The sequence below is a fragment of the Panthera onca genome, chromosome A1 (genome assembly GCF_046562875.1).
Source record: "Panthera onca isolate mPanOnc1 chromosome A1, mPanOnc1 haplotype 2, whole genome shotgun sequence".
Lineage (NCBI taxonomy): Eukaryota > Metazoa > Chordata > Mammalia > Carnivora > Felidae > Panthera > Panthera onca.
The window spans coordinates 116,205,084-116,224,791 of record NC_138339.1 but is presented as its reverse complement, the minus strand read 5'-3'; the positions used below and the strand labels follow the sequence as shown (position 1 = coordinate 116,224,791).

Here is a 19,708-nt window from a genome sequence, read left to right as displayed (position 1 = left end):
GTCCCTTGGGAATTAAAACCTTTTAAAAAAATCACAGCTTAAATTCATAGGGAAAGAAAAACCAAAATTATTTAAGTTGGTCATTGGCTATACTTTTGTCCGTTGATTTCCTAAAGTGTCTATTCTGGTTATGATTGAAAAGATATTCTGACCGCTGGTTCAAAGTATATCACATCCTTTAGGAGAGCATCATATCTTTGGAGGTGTTTTTTGCTAGGAAATACTATAACTAAGTCTTCAGAAGGTCATCCCATGTTCTGTAGGACTGACTGTTTCTCGTTGATGAAGTATATCAGAAGATCAATGAATTTCAGGAGGCCCCAGTGACACACTTTATTTCCTGTGGCATAAATTCACTGGTAGCTATAGTAGCTGAATAATGGTACCCCAAGATGTGTACCTACCACATGGAATTTATTAATGTGTTATGTTATATGGCAAAAGAAATTTTACTCATGTGATTAAGTTATGGATCTTGATAGGGTGCTTATCCTGGATTTTCTGGGTGGTCCCAGTGATGTGATCACAAGTGTCCTTATAAGAGGGATATAATGGTATAGGAGATGAGAAGTGATGTAATGATAGAAGAAGAGATTAGAGTGGTACAGTTCAAAGATGGAAAAAGAAGTCATAAGGCAAATAATACAGACAGGCCAATAGATGTTGAAAAAAGCAAAGTAACAGATTCTCTTCTCAAAGCCTTCAGAAGGAACCAGCCCTGTTGACACCTCCAGAATGGTAAGAGAATAAATTTATGTAGTTTTAAGGCTTTAGTATGTGGTAATGTGTTACAGCTACAATAAGAAACAATTTCAGCAGCAATGTTATATGGAATATTAAGATGCCAAATAAAGCATTCACAATGCTATCTACAGAGGAAAACAACACAGGGAAACTGTACACAGGAGAAATCCAGTCTCAGAATGACTATCTCTTCTAATGAGGACAGATCATTTCCCCTTCTATTAGGGAAGGGGTCCAGTGAAACCAACCTGCCACCAAGAAACAGTCTGGTTCCCTCTGGAATAATGCTAATACAGGGACTCAGCATCAACTTCTAGAGTAGATTCTCAACAGTGGAGTTAGCCAGATCACACCAGGTGAAACCCATGATGTTGAGCCAATGTGTAATTTTCATCCCTACAGCCATAGGCATCTTTAACTTGACCACCCTGAGTAACTGTCAACTAAAATAACTTCACATAGGAGCACCTGGGTGGCTCAGTATGTTAAGCACCTGGCTCTGATTTTGACTCAGGTTATGATCTCACAGTTTGTGAGATTGAGCCCCATGTCAGGCTCTCTGCTGACAGCAGGGGGGCCTGCTTGGGATTCTCTCTCTGCCCCTCCCTCTCTCTCTCTCTCTCTCAAAATAAATTAACATTTAAAATTAAAAAAAAAAATAAATGGGGCTCCTGGGTGACACAGTCGGTTAAGCATCCAACTTCAGCTCAGGTCATGATCTCGTGGTTGATGAGTTTGAGCCCCACAACGGGCTCCGTGCTGACAGCTCAGAGCCTGGAGCCTCCTTTGGATTCTGTGTCTCCCTCTCTCTCCGCCCCTCCCTGCTCATGCTCTGTCTCTGTCTCAAAAATAAATAAAAATTTAAAAAAAATTTAAAAAGTTCACATCATTTTAAGAAGAAACCTAGAAAATATATAAAAATGATTTTCAAATAATCAATTTTTTGTACATGTTTTATCACCACAAGATACCTGGAATAACAATCTATCTAACCGTTGCGTTTAACTGGAATTTGTTTTCAGTCTGAAAAAGTAAGATTTCATTTTAATTTCTGGATTTGTAGTTTTGGGGAGACTATAATAGTAAGAGTTAATTAGGGAAGTTCAGGTTAATAAGCATCTATTGAGTCTCCTGAAGACAAAGGTAGGGATAAGACATGTCCTCTACTCTTGAGGAATTTTAAAATAATGAGAGACACAGATCACACATATGGATAAGGAAAGCATGAGGCATGCTGTAGAAAGGGGTGTGTACACAGGGCCTCCAGAGCTCAACAGAAGGGTACTGACCCACTTCATCCATTTAAGAAGAAACCAGTGATGGAAAGGGAAGAGGTGGAGTGAATGAGCAGAACAAAAGCATTTTCCAAGTAACTAGAAGTAAATCTAACGTGTGAGGGAGAAAGGGCAGGGTAAGTGGAGTTTAAATTAGGACCTAGGAAAAGGTTCAATCACAGAAGATATATGAGGAAGTAAAAGCTTTTATTCTATCCGGAAGGCCACTGGTTCCCACCTTCTTTGCATATAAGGACATACTTCTTAATGTCAAAAATTGGAATGCTTGTTCTCTCTTAACTGAGAAAATAATCAGAGACAAAAATTTTGTTTTTAAAATTAAAAACATAGTGCTTTTAAATTATTTTTTAAACATTCAACACCTCAGGTAAATATATATGAACAATTTTGCTACTTACTTGTGGGAGCTGTTTCCTTTTTTGTCTACCAAAAATGAATGGTACATGTAGAGATTAAGCGATCTCTTCTATCGTAATTCACATTAAGGGACAATATTTAAGGCATGGAGGAAGCAGCATGGTATAATGGGAGTCAAACAGGCATTCTTATCCTGCTCTTCTTAGGCAGTAGACAGTCCCTGAAATTTTTGAAGTTCAGTGCCCTCACCTGGAAAATGGACTAAAAGGATTTACCTAGATTGATTTTTAAAGGAGTAAATGTAAAAGACCTTGTGATAGATAGAAGGGGAGGGAGAGATTAGGAAGAAAGAGTGTTCTTGTAAGAGGAAACATACTGCTACAGGAGAAGGCGGTGTGAATCCCAGGTTATAGGATGATGACTAAGGGGACAGTTGAATCTCTAGAAGGAAGAAAATGGAAGGAATGGTCTCATCTCTGAGAGGTCAAGAAGAGTAGGTCATTTATGTGATGACCACACCAAAAATGAACTTCACCTACTTAGCAAGTTAGAGCACAAGAACAGAGCTATGAGTAGGGGGGTCTATTTCCTAAGTTCCGGAAGAGGAAGGATGAAGGAAAACAATGTAAAAACAGTGCCCGAGCTTTACTGTCTGCATCATATACTTTATCAATAACAATGACAAAAAAGACCCTGCCAAATTAGAACATTTTGACAACATATTAAAATATTGATAGTTTTATCGGTTTTACAGGTCACATGTCATAACATGAGGCAAATAAATGGGCTCCATTTTCTAATCAACAGCTACCAGGTGTTATGAAGGTTAAGAAAGGTCTTTCTACAAAATACTCCAATCTCTTTGGGTACTAACTACCCCTTGCCTTTTTCGTCTTCGGTCTTTCCTCCACTGAGAGCAGAGACAAAAGTGCATACATTATTTACCTGAGGCCGATGAAGGCAAGAAGTGTTGGAAGCACAGTACCAAAGTCCCATTTTTTGCCTAGTCATAGTATGACAGTGATTAATATCATTTACTCCACATGGAAGTATTCAGAAAAAGTTTCTAGTGGATCTTCACTCCTGGAGATACCTATGAAATAGCTTCATGAACAGATTGTTGCTGGCAAACTGAGCTCACCTTCTTCCCCTCACCCAACAACCATCATTTTGCTCTGCGTATCTATAAGCTTGTGTTTTGTTTTGTTGTTTAGATTCCAATTAAAAGTGAGATCATATGGTATTTGTCTTTCTCTGTCTGACTTGTTTCACTTTGCATAATGCCCTCAAGGTCCATCCATGTTGTCACAAACGGCAAGATTTGATTTTTTTATGGCTACATAATATTCTTGTGTGTGTGGGTGTGTACACATTTTATTTATCCATTCATCCATCAGTGGACACTTCTGTTATTTCCATATCTTGGCTGTTGTAAATAATACTGCAATGAATATGGTAGTGCGGGAGGATACTGGGTTTTTTTTTTTTAGACTCCTTTGGGTTGTGAGAAGGAAAGATTCTGATGCCCTGATATTTGCCCTGGTGAGAGTATAATTTAATGGAAGCAAAAAAAAATAGTCTATTAATTATTGTAGCACAGTAAAACTGCTGCAACTGCAGAATCAATGTTAGATATTATATATGTAATTTAAAACAAAACCTAAATTGGGTTTTGAAAGTCACAAAAATACAAATACACAATGTTCAATCAAGTGGAAAATAAAAAGTTAACAACCTAATTAATGAAGGCATTATTTTTCCTATAAGGATGTTTTTGTTGTTGTTATTGTTTTAGGTTTCTACTGTTCAAAATTTCATCACAACCTCATTTAATCAAAACATTTGATGAAAATTTTTAAACATGTAATTCAATTTTAGCGAAACACTAGGAATTCCAGAGTTGGTATGATAAATATTTTAAGCTGAAAACATTTGAGCTTAAAAACAAAAACAGAAGGAAGATTTCTCTAGCTTTTCTTATCTGACTAAAAGCAGCAACTTCTGGGAAATAAGGCTGACATAAATTCCCTCTGTGGGGCAGGTCTACCAGGAAGAGGAAGAGGAAGAATATACTACTATAAATATGACCATGGCCCTGAAGAAGATGGAAAGACCACTCACACCTGTGTAGAGAAACATCGCAAACTTCTCAATCTGTTTTCCCCAAAAAACCCATTTGTCTTTCCTAAAGAAACCTATCTGTTCTTTCCATAGAAGTCTTTTCTGCTCTCTCTTTCCTCTATTGAGTTAGACATGTAAGTCTCTAACTGTTTGGAGAGCTGCCTACTTCTTTTGTTAACTTCCATATATGCACATGAATAAATGGTTTTTCTCCTATTAATTGGTTACTTGTCACTTTAATTTGCAGGCTCCCAGTGTCTGAGTCCAATCGGTTGAGGAAAAGTTTCTTCCTCACACAATAATTTTCACACAAGAATTGTCACAAAATATGAAAGAAGAAAACCCAACTCCTCAAAAAATGTTGAGTACCCCCAGATCCTTTTTTTCTAAATGTTTATTTTTGAGAAAGAGAGAGAGAGAGAGAGAGAGAGAGAGAGAGAGAGAGAGAGAGAGAGAGAGATACAGAAGGTCAGCGGAGGAGGGGCAGAGAAAGAGGGAGACAGAATCTGAAGCAGGCTCCAGGCTCTGAACTAGAGCCCAAGGAAGGCTTGAACCTGTAAAGTGCGTGATCATGATCTGAGCCACCCAGATGACCCCTGGAGTAGTCATCTAAAAAATTTTTTTTCAATGTTTATTTATTTTTGAGAGAGACAGAGGGAGAGAGACAGAGCATGAGCAGGGGAGGGGCAGAGAGAGAAGGAGACACAGAATCTGAAGCATGCTCCAGGCTCCGAGCTGTCAGCACACAGCCCAAAGTGGGGCTCGAAACCACGAGCTGTGAGATCATGACCTGAGCCAATGTCAGACACTTTACTAACTGAGCCACCAACGTGCCCCTAAAGTAATAATTTTTAAAGAAGGAAAAGCCATAGGTGCTAATTGTTACAGAAGGCAGACGCAGTGGCAGTAGTGATGGATGGATGGATAGTTAAACATGACAAAGAAGCAAAGGAGCTGTGCAGTTTGACTAATTCTAACCCTGAGTGAGTGAGAATCTCTGTTTTCTCATTCCTAAAATGAAGATCTCAGTCATTCCTAAAATGAGGATCTCAGAGTTCGTGGTAGGGATTCAATGGGAAAATGAACTCATGGGAATCATGTAATGTAGGGTTTGACACATAGAATTACTCAATACATGTTAGTTCCTATTATCTTTATTATTCTTTATTAACTTTCACGTGATGCCACATCTTTAAGGTCTGAGAGTTACTTTCTATTAAGCTGTTTTTTGAAGATTATAAAGATCTCCAGAATTCGAAAAAGTTTTTACTTCAAAATAGTGTTATAGGGGCGCCTGGGTGGCTCAGTCGGTTAAGCGTCCGACTTCAGCTCAGGTCATGATCTCACCGTCCGTGAGTTCGAGCCCCGCGTCGGGCTCTGGGCTGATGGCCCAGAGCCTGGAGCCTGCTTCCGGTTCTGTGTCTCCCTCTCTCTCTGCCCCTCCCCCGTTCATGCTCTGTCTCTCTCTGTCTCAAAAATAAATAAACGTTAAAAAAAAATTAAAAAAAATAGTGTTATAAGTTTTAAAGAAAAACACATATAATTAATTTCAGTAAATGAAGGAGCCCTACAAAGCTGAAATTCAGCATGAACAGTTCAAAATATAATAAGGTTCTGGCCCTTCAGAACCACATTTGCTATTAAAACTTAACTAATTTTTCTCTTTCTGCTTCTCACTCTTTTTATATTCAGGTGCTTATCTCGAATTTTTTTTAAGTTTCTTTATTTCTGAGAGAGAGCGAGAGAGTGAGCATGAGCAGGGGAGAAGCAGAGAGAGGGAGACACAGAATCCAAAGCAGGCTCCAGGCTATGAGCTGTCAGCACAGAGCCCGATGCGGGGCTCAAACTCGTGAACTGCGAGATCATCACCTGAGCTGAAGTCGGACGCTTAACCAACTGAGCCACCCAGGTGCCCCTATCTCAAATTTTTTTTTGAGTATGCATAGCTCTTTCTATTTTTTTTCCCCCTGTAACTTCCACACATGTGTATTTTCTTACTTTCTCTGCTGTTTTCTCTTTGTGTTTACTTTTCTTACACAAGTCTTGCCCTGGTGACTCCTAATCGCCAACTTTCTCTTATTTCTTTTGCTTCCTTCAGCAGGGAGTGATAAAAAGCCAAAAGAGTAGTATTAATTTTACTTTACACTCTTTATTCATGACCACACCTGCAATGAGGATGGGTTACCGACTGGCACCTAAAAACGCCAAGAGCAAAGACAGCACACTACACAACTAGTGTCTGGTGCTTTGATCTCCAACCAGCCTTTTTTGTTTGTTATTCGTGCCTTTCAGTGAATACTGATTTGTATAAAGGCAAAAGATTTATGTCATTCCTTCTTCTCCAACATCATTTTATTGTCTATATAGTCCATATTTTGAGCTAAAAGTTAGCAATGGCTTAAACAATGAAAAAAAAAAGGAAATTGGTGGCAATGCTAAGGCTTTCAAAGGTAAGAGCTTCCTGAAGTATGCAAATAAATTGTATTTTCACTTAGTTGGATTAAGCTAGGGTTTATAGGGTATAAATTGGATCAGAGAAATGGAACTGAAGCTACAATATTAGTCATGTCCCTCTTTCTCAGAAGGTTCAGCACAGTTTTTAAAAAAATGTTTCATTTCAAACAAGTTTACTTCTCCAGTGAGACAAAAATATTTTTATATACTATTCCCTTCTGATAGCTTCATATTTCAAATATTCTGAAACCAGTAAAGGAAACTGTACAGAACTCTATTGGACCTGTGACCATGCTTCCTTGGAGTTTATCTCGAGTTGTTGTATTCCGGCATTTAAAGAGGGTTACAGTTCTTAGGTTTACTCAGGGATTAAGACCTAACAGTAGGAACTGGGTTTATTACCCTATTCCTTGCCAGGACCATGAAACCCTGCTCCACCCATAAAATTGTCGGTCACCCATGTTCCTATTTGGGGGAGTGTGGTTTATATCTCTAATTTTTTTTACATTTAAAAGCAGAGAGATTTTAGTGCGATCTTGTACACAGCTGAGTAATCTCTTCCATAAAACTCTGACAATTCAATAATGCATTGAACTGTTACTGGAAGAAATAAAATTCCTTCTATCAGGGAAATGTTAATATATCAGGAGACCTTTTTAGTGAGCTCAAAGGATTACAAGATGAATAATAATAATAACAACAACAATAAAAAGTTAGTAATTCTTGAGCACTTACTGTATGGCATACATGGTCCTGTTAGGAACCTGTTACTATTCATCCCATATTAGAGATGAGGAAATTCGCTGGCTTCTCCCAGGTCATGTGGTTAAATGGTGGGAAACACGGATTCCAGCAGAGCACTCGAAACCAGAGCCCCTGTTCTTAAACCATCCTAGTGTATACTTTCCCACTGAGCCCACATCAGCCTCCTTTAATCCCTACCCAATTAGCCTAAATTCTCCCTTTGGGCCAACCAGAATATGTTCATCCTTCTTTCCCCCACTCATGTATGTAACAAAAAGAATATTAGTTGAGTAGCTCCTAGATGTTACTCTCCTCCAGCTTATAATACAGCCATGAAAAAGGATGTTTCTGCTTTCATGGTGGCAACACTCTCTCAAATGGTTTGAAAAGACCTTTCAGATTCCCACGAGTTTTCCTTTCTTTAGAGCAAATTTTCCTATTTCTTTCAACCATTTATCATAGGACACATTTTCAAGTTCTTTTTAATCCTGGTAGCCTTTCTCTTCTAAACACATTTCTGTTTGTAAATATGTCTTTTAAAATGTAACCACCAGACATGAATGCAGTAACCCACGTTTTATTTTTTTAATTTTTTTTTAACATTTATTTATTTTTGAGAGACAGAGACAGAGTGTGTGCGGGGGAGGGGCAGAGAGAGAGGGAGACACAGAATCTGCTGACAGCTCAGAGCCCAATGGGGGGCTCGAACTCAAGAACCATGAGATCATGACCTGAGCTACAGTTGGACGCTTAACGGACTGAGCCACCCAGGTGCCCCTCCACATGCTGATGGGTCTGTTAAAAGCAAGACAGACCCACACCACCAAACCAAAGAGTAATTTAATTACAGTTTCCACTCTCCCAGAAATGGAATCTTAAACCAGTCAATTTGGAATTGCCTGATAAGCACTAGTTAGGTAATCTGTCCAATAGACCCCCTCATCCCCTAAAGGAAGGTAACCTTCCAATAACCAACCTGCCTTTTTGTCTAGGAGTGTAACCTCTTCGTTCCTGCTCCCCTCTGGCTATAAATGTCTTTCATTCTTTACAGCTCCTTGGAGCTACTTTCGATCTGCTAGATTGGATGTTGCTGGATCCGAATCCATTTTTGTCCACATAAAGTCTTGAAATTATAATATGCCTCATGTTTATGTTTTCATAGTCCTGGTGACGGAAGAAGGAACCAGGAGCAATCAGACCCAGGTAGGTACCTGCTGCTCCCCTCGAGCTCCAGCAACCAGACCCAGGTACCTGCTGAGCCCCTTGAGCTTGAGCAAAAAGACCCAGGTAGGTACCTGCTGAGCCCCTTGAGCTTGAGCAACCAGACCCAGGTACCTGCTGAACCCCTTGAGCTCGAGCAACCAGATCCAGGTACCTGCTGAACCCCTTGAGCTCGAGCAAACAGACCCCAGGTAGGTAACTGCTGAGCCCCTTGAGCTCGAGCAACCAGACCCAGGTACCTGCTGAGCCCCTTGAGCTCGAGCAACCAGACCCAGGTAGGTACCTGCTGAGCCCCCTGACCTCGAGCAAACAGACGCAGGTAGGTACCTGCTGAGCCCCCTGAGCTCAAGCAAACAGACCGTGGTAGGTACCTGCTGAGCCCCCTGAGCTCGAGCAACCAGACCCAGGTAGGTATCTGCTGAGCCCCCTGAGCTGGAGCAACCAGACCCAGGTAACTGCTGAGCCCCTTGAGTTTGAGCAAACAGACCCCAGATAGGTACCTGCTGAGCCCCTTGAGCTCCAGCAACCAGACCCAGGTAGGTACCTGCTGAGTCCCTTGAGCTTGAGCAACCAGACCCAGGTACCTGCTGAGCCCCTTGAGTTTGAGCAAACAGACCCAGGTACTTGCTGAGCCCCCTGAGCTCGAGCAACCAGACCCTGGTACCTGCTGAGCCCCTTGAGTTTGAGCAAACAGACCCCAGGTAGGTACCTGCTGAGCCCCTTGAGCTCAAGCAACCAGACCCAGGTACCTGCTGAACCCCTTGAGCTCGAGCAACCAGATCCAGGTACCTGCTGAACCCCTTGAGCTCGAGCAAACAGACCCCAGGTAGGTACCTGCTGAGCCCCCTGAGCTCGAGCAAACAGACCCAGGTAGGTACCTGCTGAGCCCCCTGACCTCGAGCAAACAGACACAGGTAGGTACCTGCTGAGCCCCCTGAGCTCAAGCAAACAGACCGTGGTAGGTACCTGCTGAGCCCCCTGAGCTTGAGCAACCAGACCCAGGTAGGTACCTGCTGAGCCCCCTGAGCTGGAGCAACCAGACCCAGGTAACTGCTGAGCCCCTTGAGTTTGAGCAAACAGACCCAGGAAGGTACCTGCTGAGCCCCTTGAGCTCCAGCAACCAGACCCAGGTACCTGCTGAGCCCCCTGAGCCCAAGCAACCAGACCAGGGCACCTGCTGAGCCCCATGAGCTCCAGCAACCAGACCCAGGTACCTGCTACTCCCTTTGAGCTGGAACAGCCAGACCCAGGTACCTGCTGAGCCCCCTGAGCTCGAGCAACCAGACCCAGGCACCTGCTGAGCCCCCTGAGCTTGAGCAACCAGGCCCAGGTACCTGCTGAGCCCCCTGAGCTCCAGCAACAGGATCCTTGAGCTCGCTGCTTCTCGCTGCCTCAGGAGGTGGTCGGGACGCCCCTGTGAGATCCCAGCAGCTTTTACGTGAGAAGCTCTCAAGCGTTCCTGGAACATTTCTTCTTCCTGACTGGACCCACAAGCCGGCCGGAGTCGGACTGGGTCTGACTTCGAAACCAGGCCGGGTCCCACGGCAGCCTTAGTCCGACTTCAAAACCGGAAGAAGTTCGGGGCCGGACTGGTTCCGGCTTAGAAACCGGACCGGGTCCGACTGTGAAGGAGGACTGAGTTCGGGTTGTTCGGCGTCCGCTGTAAAAACCGCCCGGTTGCGGGGCCGGGGTGGGTCGGCGGGCGGCGGGCGGCGAGCCCTTCCGCTGGAAGGCTGCACGAGCAGCTGAAGCTCCGCAAAGACCGTCTCGCGTTACCGTGGCCTCGCGGGAGCTCTTCTGTCCGGGAGCGTCTCGTGCACCTGCGCGGTGCCCTCCAGACAAAGGCGTCCCAGCCGAGCCCTCACCGTGAGGGAAAGGGGATATTGGTCCTCCTCTGAAGGTCTGGTGACCAGGACGAGAACGCTGGGGCATCGTGCTCTCTCGGCGGCCGGCAGGGGCATTCTGGGAAAACTGGCCGAGGCCACCTAAAGGGTAAGCATTTGTACCAAAGTCGGCTCTCCTATCTTTATCTGTGGTGCCTGGTCGATAGAGGAAGGTAAAATGTCCTTGCCTCTTCCTTTCCAAATTCAGATTGGCAAGAAAAAAACAAACAAACACAACAAAAACAAAAACATTTGTAACAATTAGGTCTTTGAATTGTGACTCATGAATTTGCTCTCGGGTACCATTAGTTGGTCCTTTCCCAGGGACAGCTACTCCCTTGTTTGTCTCATTTTGTGTCCTACCAACTTAGGTTGACAATCGTCAGATTGGGGTCCTCCAAAATATGGCTGGGCAGAAATGTAGGTTGTTGCTGTTTACCTTTTAACGGGTGAGAGCGAGAGAGCAGAACAGAACCATTAAAGGCGAACAATCTGGGTTTATGTATTCCTTCTTAGTGTAACCTCCAAACCTCTTCTCTCCAAACCTGTAAAATGGTCCAATTAGACATGACGATTTCTACCATTCAATGATTTAAATTCCGTTTACTGTGGCAAAGTTCTTTCATATTAAGGGTGCCCTTCAAGTGTCCTCTAGCATCATAGACAAGATGCAGGAAGCCATCTTACATCCATAACCTCTGTTAGCACGGTATTTGGTGAGCTGTTAGGCTCAGCTGGCTGAGTCACTCAGCAGACCACAGCATCCTCTAGTGGTGAGATTTAAACTTCAAGACACGCATATTCTGAATAGCACAAGAAATTAACCTAAACCTTGATTTTAGGGACAGATTTTGTGTTGGGACAGATTTTGATGTACCTGGTGCATCTCAGGCTTTTTTTAGACCTCTGTCCACTTCTCCACTCTCTGCTGGTTCTTCATGAGAGCTCAGGATTTCAAGCTGCTTTTCTGTGCCTTTTTCATTGATTATAGATACTTTTTTCTTTTGAGGTACTTCCCTATCTCTACCTTATTTGCTGTGCCTAAGCACATAGGACTTTTAATATGAGGATGTTACCCAAAATTCATATGGAAGAAATAGGCAAAGAATAATCTACTTGAGGTGGATAACACGAAGTGTTAGATTTGGAATCCGCCCTGGCTGAAAAGCCTAACTCTGCCACCTTATTTGCTTATTTGCCTATTAGTCAGGTTACTTCACTTTTCTAAGTTGACCCACAGGATAAGGATAACCTTACAGGGTTATTGTGGCTCACATGTAAATCTGAGTCAACTACACAGAGTCCTGGTACAATAATAGATGCTCTATTAAATCCTAAGGTAACCTCAGGGAATTATTTCAGTTGGCAAAAGGTAATGGATAACATGTTTCTGGACTGAGAGTTTTCCAACTGTTTCTTCTCATGCCAGTTAATTCTCTCTGGGATTATATGATCATTTGTGTCCTGCCTGCAGTCACATTTCCTGAGCCAGTTTTCAGAATGTGAGGTAGGAAATGGGAAAGGAAAAAGCATCATGAGGGAGACTTTGTCCAAAATTTCAGGATTGCTGTGTTTTGTGAAATTTGTTCCATTCTGAGTTTGTTTCAGCCCCCTGACCCCAGTGTAATCAAATGTGCCTTTGAGGAAAAAGCATTCGGGAACAACAGGAAGTATTTAGATGCATTTTATTCAACAGTAAGGCCAGCTAGGCGTTGTGGTGACCACATGGGATTTTAGAACCTTGGTTCTCAGCAAGGCCCAGATTTTTTAATGAGGACAGGATTCTGGCGCTTCCTATAGAAGAGATTGGAAAAAAAAAAAATCAAACTTTGCTGACAAAAAAACTGACAATGGGAGAAAAACAATGAAAAAAGATTAGCTTTATTTAAAATAGAAAGGTTTCAGATTTATTCCCACTTCTTTGTCTTTCAATCATTTATTCATTTACTTATTCATAAATTCATCAAATATCGATCAACGCTGTTGCTTACATACACTAAGGGATACAACAGAAAGGAAAAATGTCCTCACAGAGTGTGCAGATCTACTGCGGCATTACAGGAAACCAGTGAAATCAACCTCTAAGTCATCATTGGTTCTTTTACTCCTAATATCATTGTCCTAGCCACAAGATTTCCATCTTAGCTGCTGCCTGGCCTACTCCGGGATGCTCTAATTGGCTGATCTTTTGTCTTAGAACTCTGGGGATTAATGTCTGTGGGATCTCACAAAAGGAAATCATATCTCTATCCTGATAACTGCCAGCTCTAAGCATCCTCCCCTCCAGATAAAAACCTCACTCAACTACCAACTCACTCCCAACTCACTACCTTTCCCAAACCAATTTTCTCTTCTGTCAGCCAAATGTTCTTAAATCCTGTAATTGTTCTTCATGAGATTGTTTGCAGAGCTCTCTCTCTCTCTCTCTTCTTAGCCATCCTTTCTTTGAATACACTGGTTTATAAAAATTCTTCTATTTCTCCTTTACTTGGGGACATCTGACTTCCATATATCTTTTTACATGTATTTATCTGGACCTTGATGATTCTTCCTTTTAAGACCTTTTTTTTTTTTTAAGTTTATTTATTTATTTTGTGAGAGAGAGCATGAGCAGGGAAGGGACAGAGACAAAGGGAGAATCTCAAGCAGGCCCCACACTGCCAGCACAGAGCCCAACAGGGGCCCCAAACCCACGAACTGCAAATTCATGACCTGAGCCAAAACCAAGAGTCAGATGCTAAACTGACTGAGTCACCCAGGTGCCACCTTTTTAAGAGCTTTTAATGTCTTTTTGTTCCATAATTATTATTCATGCATAACACTTATGTCTGAGTTGTTTTAACATACACAGCACAAACTTTTAAACACATTGACTTATTTCTCTACCTGTGCTGTCCAGTAGAGAAGACACCATCCCTATTCAGCTGTTTAAATTCAAATCAGTTAAAAAATGATGTAATATTAAAAATACAGTTTCTTAGATGTACTAACCACATTTTAAGCCCTGGTGGCTAGTGGCTTCCATACTAGACAACACAGATATAGAACATTTCCATCTTGAAGAAAGTTCTACTAGAGAACGCTGATCTATAGAACAGAATTTGACAGTACAGGCTCCCTAAGGAGACATAGAAGAGACTGAAAAAAGTCCTGACTGACTATATCTGACAAGCACATAATGAGCTAGGAGATGCAAGCACAACCCACCAACATGGGTTAGAGCTTGGCTCTAGTTAACTCTACACCATATTCATTTGGGGCTTTCAGTGGGCAGTAGAGAGAAACGCAACATGGTACATTTGAAAATATTTTACTTTAGAAGAGACCACATTTTCTCTCTAGACCTGTTTACTTATCTGAGAGATACAGGAAGAGAAGTTACATTTTTCTGGCATTTAAATATTCTTCCCATATATGAATATTTTTGAAAAAATAGAGCAAGTAAGCAGGATGGGTAGGTTTTAAAAGCTGAACGAATGATGTGTCTCAGCTCTAAGCTCATATTTTCCCAATATTTCGCTATAAATATTGGGCCTTTTGGTCTTGGCACTTGGAAAGTTTCTAAATCTCAAGGCTGTTATATTGCTTTCTCCTCCCCTTGGATGGAAATAGGATGTTTGACCTTTATGTCAACAGCCTAGATCATGAGAAAATTAACAAGTGTTTTTGAGTTCCTTTTACAAATCTTTAGTGTGGAAATAAATTCACCACAAAGCAGAACACCTAATATTTTGGTTCTAAAACTTCAGAATGATAGATCTCTCTCCCTGGGGCCCTATTTCCACAATGCTTGCTAACACTGAGAATTTTCTGAAGTGATTTAAAGCAGACCAAGAAGAGAGATCATGTTATAGGGAACTTGGACTGTGGAATAATGGAAATAATACGCAGTCGTTTGAGCTTACATCAAACCCTTTAATACTAAATCAGTTCTAAGAATAACTTAGAGTTTTCTGGACTACTTGCGCAATCTCTTTTATTTGTTTTGATTGTTCTACGCCATTATTTAACCTGGAATGCTCTTGCAGTGCTACCAAAATTCAGAGCCCTATTTAAGTGACATCCTTTTCGTGAATCCTTTCTTGACCCTTTCAATGAGAAGACATCTGATTCTCTCTTTCACACCTGTAGCACTTTCCTCACACCTCATTTGATGCCGCTTTTCACAGGTTACAAGAAGCTACCTTGTTTGCCCTGATGAGTTCATTTCTCTTACTCAAAAGCACAAGGAAAGCAGAGGAAACTAGCACATTGCTGGACACATGTTAGGTGTTCAGTAGCTATGTGAAATAGAAAGTTTGTGGCAGATCTGCTTCTCTGAGTGCCTGAGTTTGATTCCCAACCTGTGATCACTTCAGAAAATGAGCTTCATTGAGGCCGGCTCTCATCTCCATAAATAAAAGTGCTATGAAAATATATTTTTGACCACCTAATCTATGCGATTCATATATGCATTTTTGAGGGCTTTAGTTAACACAATCATTACCATCAGCAAGAATGATTTTTTTAAAGATTTTAATTTTAAGTAATCTCTATACCCAATAAGGGGCTCAAACTCACAACCCCAAGATCAAGAGTCACATGTGCTATCAACTGAGCTAGCCAGGTGCCCCTGATTTTTTTTAATTTAAAGGTATTTTGGATGTATTAGCTTTTTGAAAATCTAGACCATCCACTGTCTTGCTGGAAAAGCATGTGTTTTTTTTGTCATATACATGATTTTTAAAAAACTGGTTGAGAACCATTCAGATACTTTCCTCCTCCATTCCACTGTCCTTTCCTTAACACGTTTATCTTATGTGATTAATTCCTTTCTCCCTTTTGTTCAGCTTTTCTCCTTATTGGAATGCCTCACTCTCTTTCTTTAGGGTCTAGAGAAAGTGTCCAAACTTTTCCAAATCCTAGCAGGCATAATTAGTTGTTTTTAATCATGTTTAAACATGTTGGATTTTCTTCTGTATCTCACAAATTTACTTAGGCTGGTACCTGACTTTAAAGCATAGTTGAGAGGCACCTCGGCGGCTCAGTCGGTTAAGCATCTGAGTCTTGATTTTGGCTCAGGTCATGATCCCAGGGTCATGGGATCAAGCGCTGTGTCCGGCTCCATGTTGGGTGTGGAGCCTGCTTAAGATTCTCTGTATGCCCCTCCCCAACTTGTGTGCCCATGTGTGCGTGTGCCCTCCCTCTCTTTCTCTCTGTCAAAAAAACATGTAGTTGAAAAAGCAAGGATTTGGAACCAGATCTGTCACTTCCTGCTGGTTGATTTTGAGCAGGTAATTTAAGCTCAGTCTCAATCTCTTCATGTGTATAATGGGCTTAGTATTATGTACCTCATAGACTCATGAATATTAAGTGCCTTGCACAATGCTTGACACAATAAATATTGTCTTTTATTGTAATACACACATAAATGTATGCATGTCTCTGGATAGAATCATACCAGATATAGAATAAGGAGAAGAAGAGATTGAGAATTATTTTTGGAAAACTACTTGTTTTATTTCTCTTGTGGTAAGATTAATGTTATTGATATATTGGTTGGAACTTAGGGGGATAAAATATATGAAAATGTGAAGACAACTAGCTTAAAAATATGTTTTAAAAGACACTCAAGTTCGTACTCACTTATTTTCAACACATAACAAGCATTCATTGGAATAAGTTTTTCCATCAGTCCCACAGACAGGAGCATAGATCTTGGTACATCCAGGTATTTCACTGTCACATTTAGCCTGAAAATGGAATTAAACAGAATTGTTTTCCGTCATTTTGTAGTCTTCGAGTTTATAACAAAATCTCTAAAACAGCTTTCACTTCCCTGGAGTTGATCAACTTAAAGACAGAAGCCTGACTCCGGTGGGGGTAGTAATAATGAGAGTCTGAGAGAAAGAGTTCAGGGTTTGGAATCAGAAAGCCTGATTGTATGGACTGCCTCTGCTATTTACAAGTTGTGAGATATTGGCAGATCTCTTGGTTCCTCTGAACCTCAGTCACCTCATCTGTGCAGTGAGAAGGGTATTTTCACTTCGCCAACTATCTCATGATGGTCATGTGAGGTTTAAATGAGGTGAGTGTGATAATGTTCCGGTTTATATTGACTGCGGGCACTGGTTCCTCTCAGGTCAGCCACACCATGGGCATGTCTTCCTTGCCCACTGTGGCCCAGTCACACTGCCCTTCTTTCAGTCATGTGACAGACAACACCAAGTGCTTTGTCCCCTTGGAGCCCTGGCATAGCCTATTTCGTTGACATCAGCAAGAAATCAGAATTATGAAATGGCTGTCTTAGGCCATACTTGTTTTCATGTACTATTCTCTTTCAACCTCAAAACTATCCTTTGAACTTTTTATTATACTCATCTTCCAGGGAAGACAGTGAAGCACATAGAGATTAAATCACCCAAGCCACATAGCTGGTAATTCCTGGATCCAGGATTTAAACCTAGTTGGTCTAGGTCCTGAGCTTTGGCTCTTAACCCCTTCACTCTACTACTTCTACCCACCAGTAGTATTTTGCTAACACTCACTTATCCTTTATGACTCAAAATAAATTTCACTCATTTAGGGGCACATTTTCTGATCTAACCAGTCTAGGTTCCACATGGTACCAGAACTTCTTCACAACCCTTATCATTAGTGTAATTTATTCACTCATGCCCTTTAAGTTTGTCATCTATCCCCTCACTAGATATAAATGTAATGAAAAGAGGGACACTTCCCCCTCTGGGCTTCAGATTTATTGCAATTTACCTTATAAACACAAGGAAAAAATAGGAAAGTTAGATATAGAATATTTTTCTAGAGGAAGAACCAAGTTTATTATTTTTCTTTTGTTAGTTATAAATTAGGGCTCCACCTAGGGGATTGGGAAAAGTTTATACCAGCATGGTCAAGCTGGCCCTAAGGAGGAAGGGCTATTTGGGGCAAAGTTAAAAAGAATGCCACCCAACATCCTTGTCCTACCAGCTAGCCTCAAAATATATAAAACCCCCTCACAGCGAGGGCTGTATGACTACATGGAAACTGCCTGTGTGTCAGTGCATTTGTTCTTCAGCATAAGCCCCTGTGGGGAAACTGTTGTTACTCTCCATACTTGTTAAGCCTTGCTAGTACCACACACCTGTCCTGATTTCAGGTGAAATTGAAATTGAAACGCTTGAATGTGCATTGATTGGGGCAAACAGTTCTAGCCCTAGAGGTAAGAAAGTACAAAATTGTCTTTACCTGTCTTTCCAGCAAGTCAGCTCTAGTGTTGCCTATAAAACATAAATCAGACATTGTGAGGTTGGGTCCTAAATGGGAGAAGCTAGCTCTGCTCTTATTCAGAATTCTCAGCTTCCATTGAAGACTGGTGACTTCTCTGCTGGCCTCTTCTGCCCCCCTGCCCCCTCAACCTTTTCTTATTTCTGTCTTCTCTCAAGGATATCTCACTGGTGTCCAATCACTCCCTGAGTGTTGAAGCGTCAAGGAAATGAAGCAAAAGTTTGATTATGATCAAAGTATCTTAGTTCAGCATTTCACAAAAGTTGACCCATTTCTTTGAAAATAGAAGTGATTTACTTACTGCTTGAAATGTATCAGGTATGAAGCAAATATCTTCTGAATGCTCACTGACATTGTCACAACTGGTTACTAGACCTTTGATCTTAAATTAGTGATGTAAGAAGTCTAAGTATCTTTAATTCAGTTTATAGATGAAGATGTGAAGAGTTTATACGACTAATTGTAAAGCAGTTACCACTAGCAGTAACCAGGTCTTGTGATAACAAAACTAACTTGGAATGACATGTAAGTCTTTTTGTAAGTAATGTTAAACATGGAGCTCTTTTGACAACTCAACATCAGACCCTAAGGAACTCATTCCCTCTGTTACATTACGCTGCCTATTAATCCAATTCACATTTATCCAATTCACAGATAGATGCTTAAAATTGCCATGCTGCATTCCCCGGAAAATAACAGGTCTTGCTGACATCATGTAGAGGATGGTCATTTTGGTTGAGCTCAATGAAGGGAAAAGGAGCTAACCTGATAGTATCCAAAGAAAGAAATGTTGGTGAGATTTGATTTTGATATTGACAGTTTCTGAAGTGATCTAGGTAAGGAGGTAGCTCTTCCTAGCTAAATGTCATAAGAAGCAGCAAGGCACTTAAGGGCTTGAAGAAGCCCCCTGGAACAGGCCCCTGACCTTATTTCGCTAGGACCAAAAGATTTAAGACTAGACTGTAAATCTAGAAGGTAATGGGTTTAGTAATGCAACAAGTCAAACAGGTTTTACTCAAATCAGAAAAATATGCAGGCACCTACCAGATAGCCGCAACAGGACCAAGGCACAGAGGAGGAGGATGCTTGTTACCTTCATGGCTGAAAGTTCTGTATCCAGTCAGTAGAAGATGGCATTGAACTCACCACCTCTTTTCAGAGCCCTGGGACTGCAAGGGTCATATAGACAGAGTGGCCACCCAGGCTCCACCTCCTGTCCTGTCACCAGATCTCTTGAGTTATTGATTGACTCGTGTTGATTGACTCTGTAGGATAACCTGACCCCAAGTCTCAGGAATGTCACCTGCATAAGAAAGGTGAAAGAAGTAGCAGGGGCCGGAATGTGCTCGGCCAAGACACTGTCAGAGAAGTTCTGGTGGTTAGTTGGTTCTCCCCCAACTTCCTCTGTGACTCTGGGCAGCCCTAGTGTTCTCATCTGTATGTACTCTGTAGTTCTGAGTATGTGAGCAGGTGTGGATATCCAAAAATGGGTCTCCATTCTTTCTTCCTTTCCTTCAGCTTTTCCATTTTTCATTTTTTCTCTTTTCTTTTGTTGCACTCATTCACAAAGCCCTACATTCCCAAAGGTAGCTGGCAGAGACACAGGTTAGAAATAAAGAGGGCTCA

The 19,708-nt window shown here is 41.5% G+C and overlaps 1 protein-coding gene across 1 annotated transcript; it reads right to left on the bottom strand.

Annotated features, from left to right (window-relative positions):
- Window positions 1-12,505: 12,505 nt before the first annotated feature.
- SPINK1 (serine peptidase inhibitor Kazal type 1) lies at window positions 12,506-19,236 on the bottom strand. The gene is made up of 4 exons (XM_060633985.3): window positions 19,127-19,236; window positions 18,044-18,075; window positions 16,445-16,551; window positions 12,506-12,613 (listed from the first exon to the last, which is right to left on the bottom strand). The coding sequence occupies exons 1-4, from the start codon at window positions 19,179-19,181 to the stop codon at window positions 12,568-12,570; spliced, it is 240 nt and encodes a 79-aa protein (XP_060489968.2). The 5' UTR covers window positions 19,182-19,236; the 3' UTR covers window positions 12,506-12,567.
- Between the last annotated feature and the right edge of the window lie 472 nt (window positions 19,237-19,708).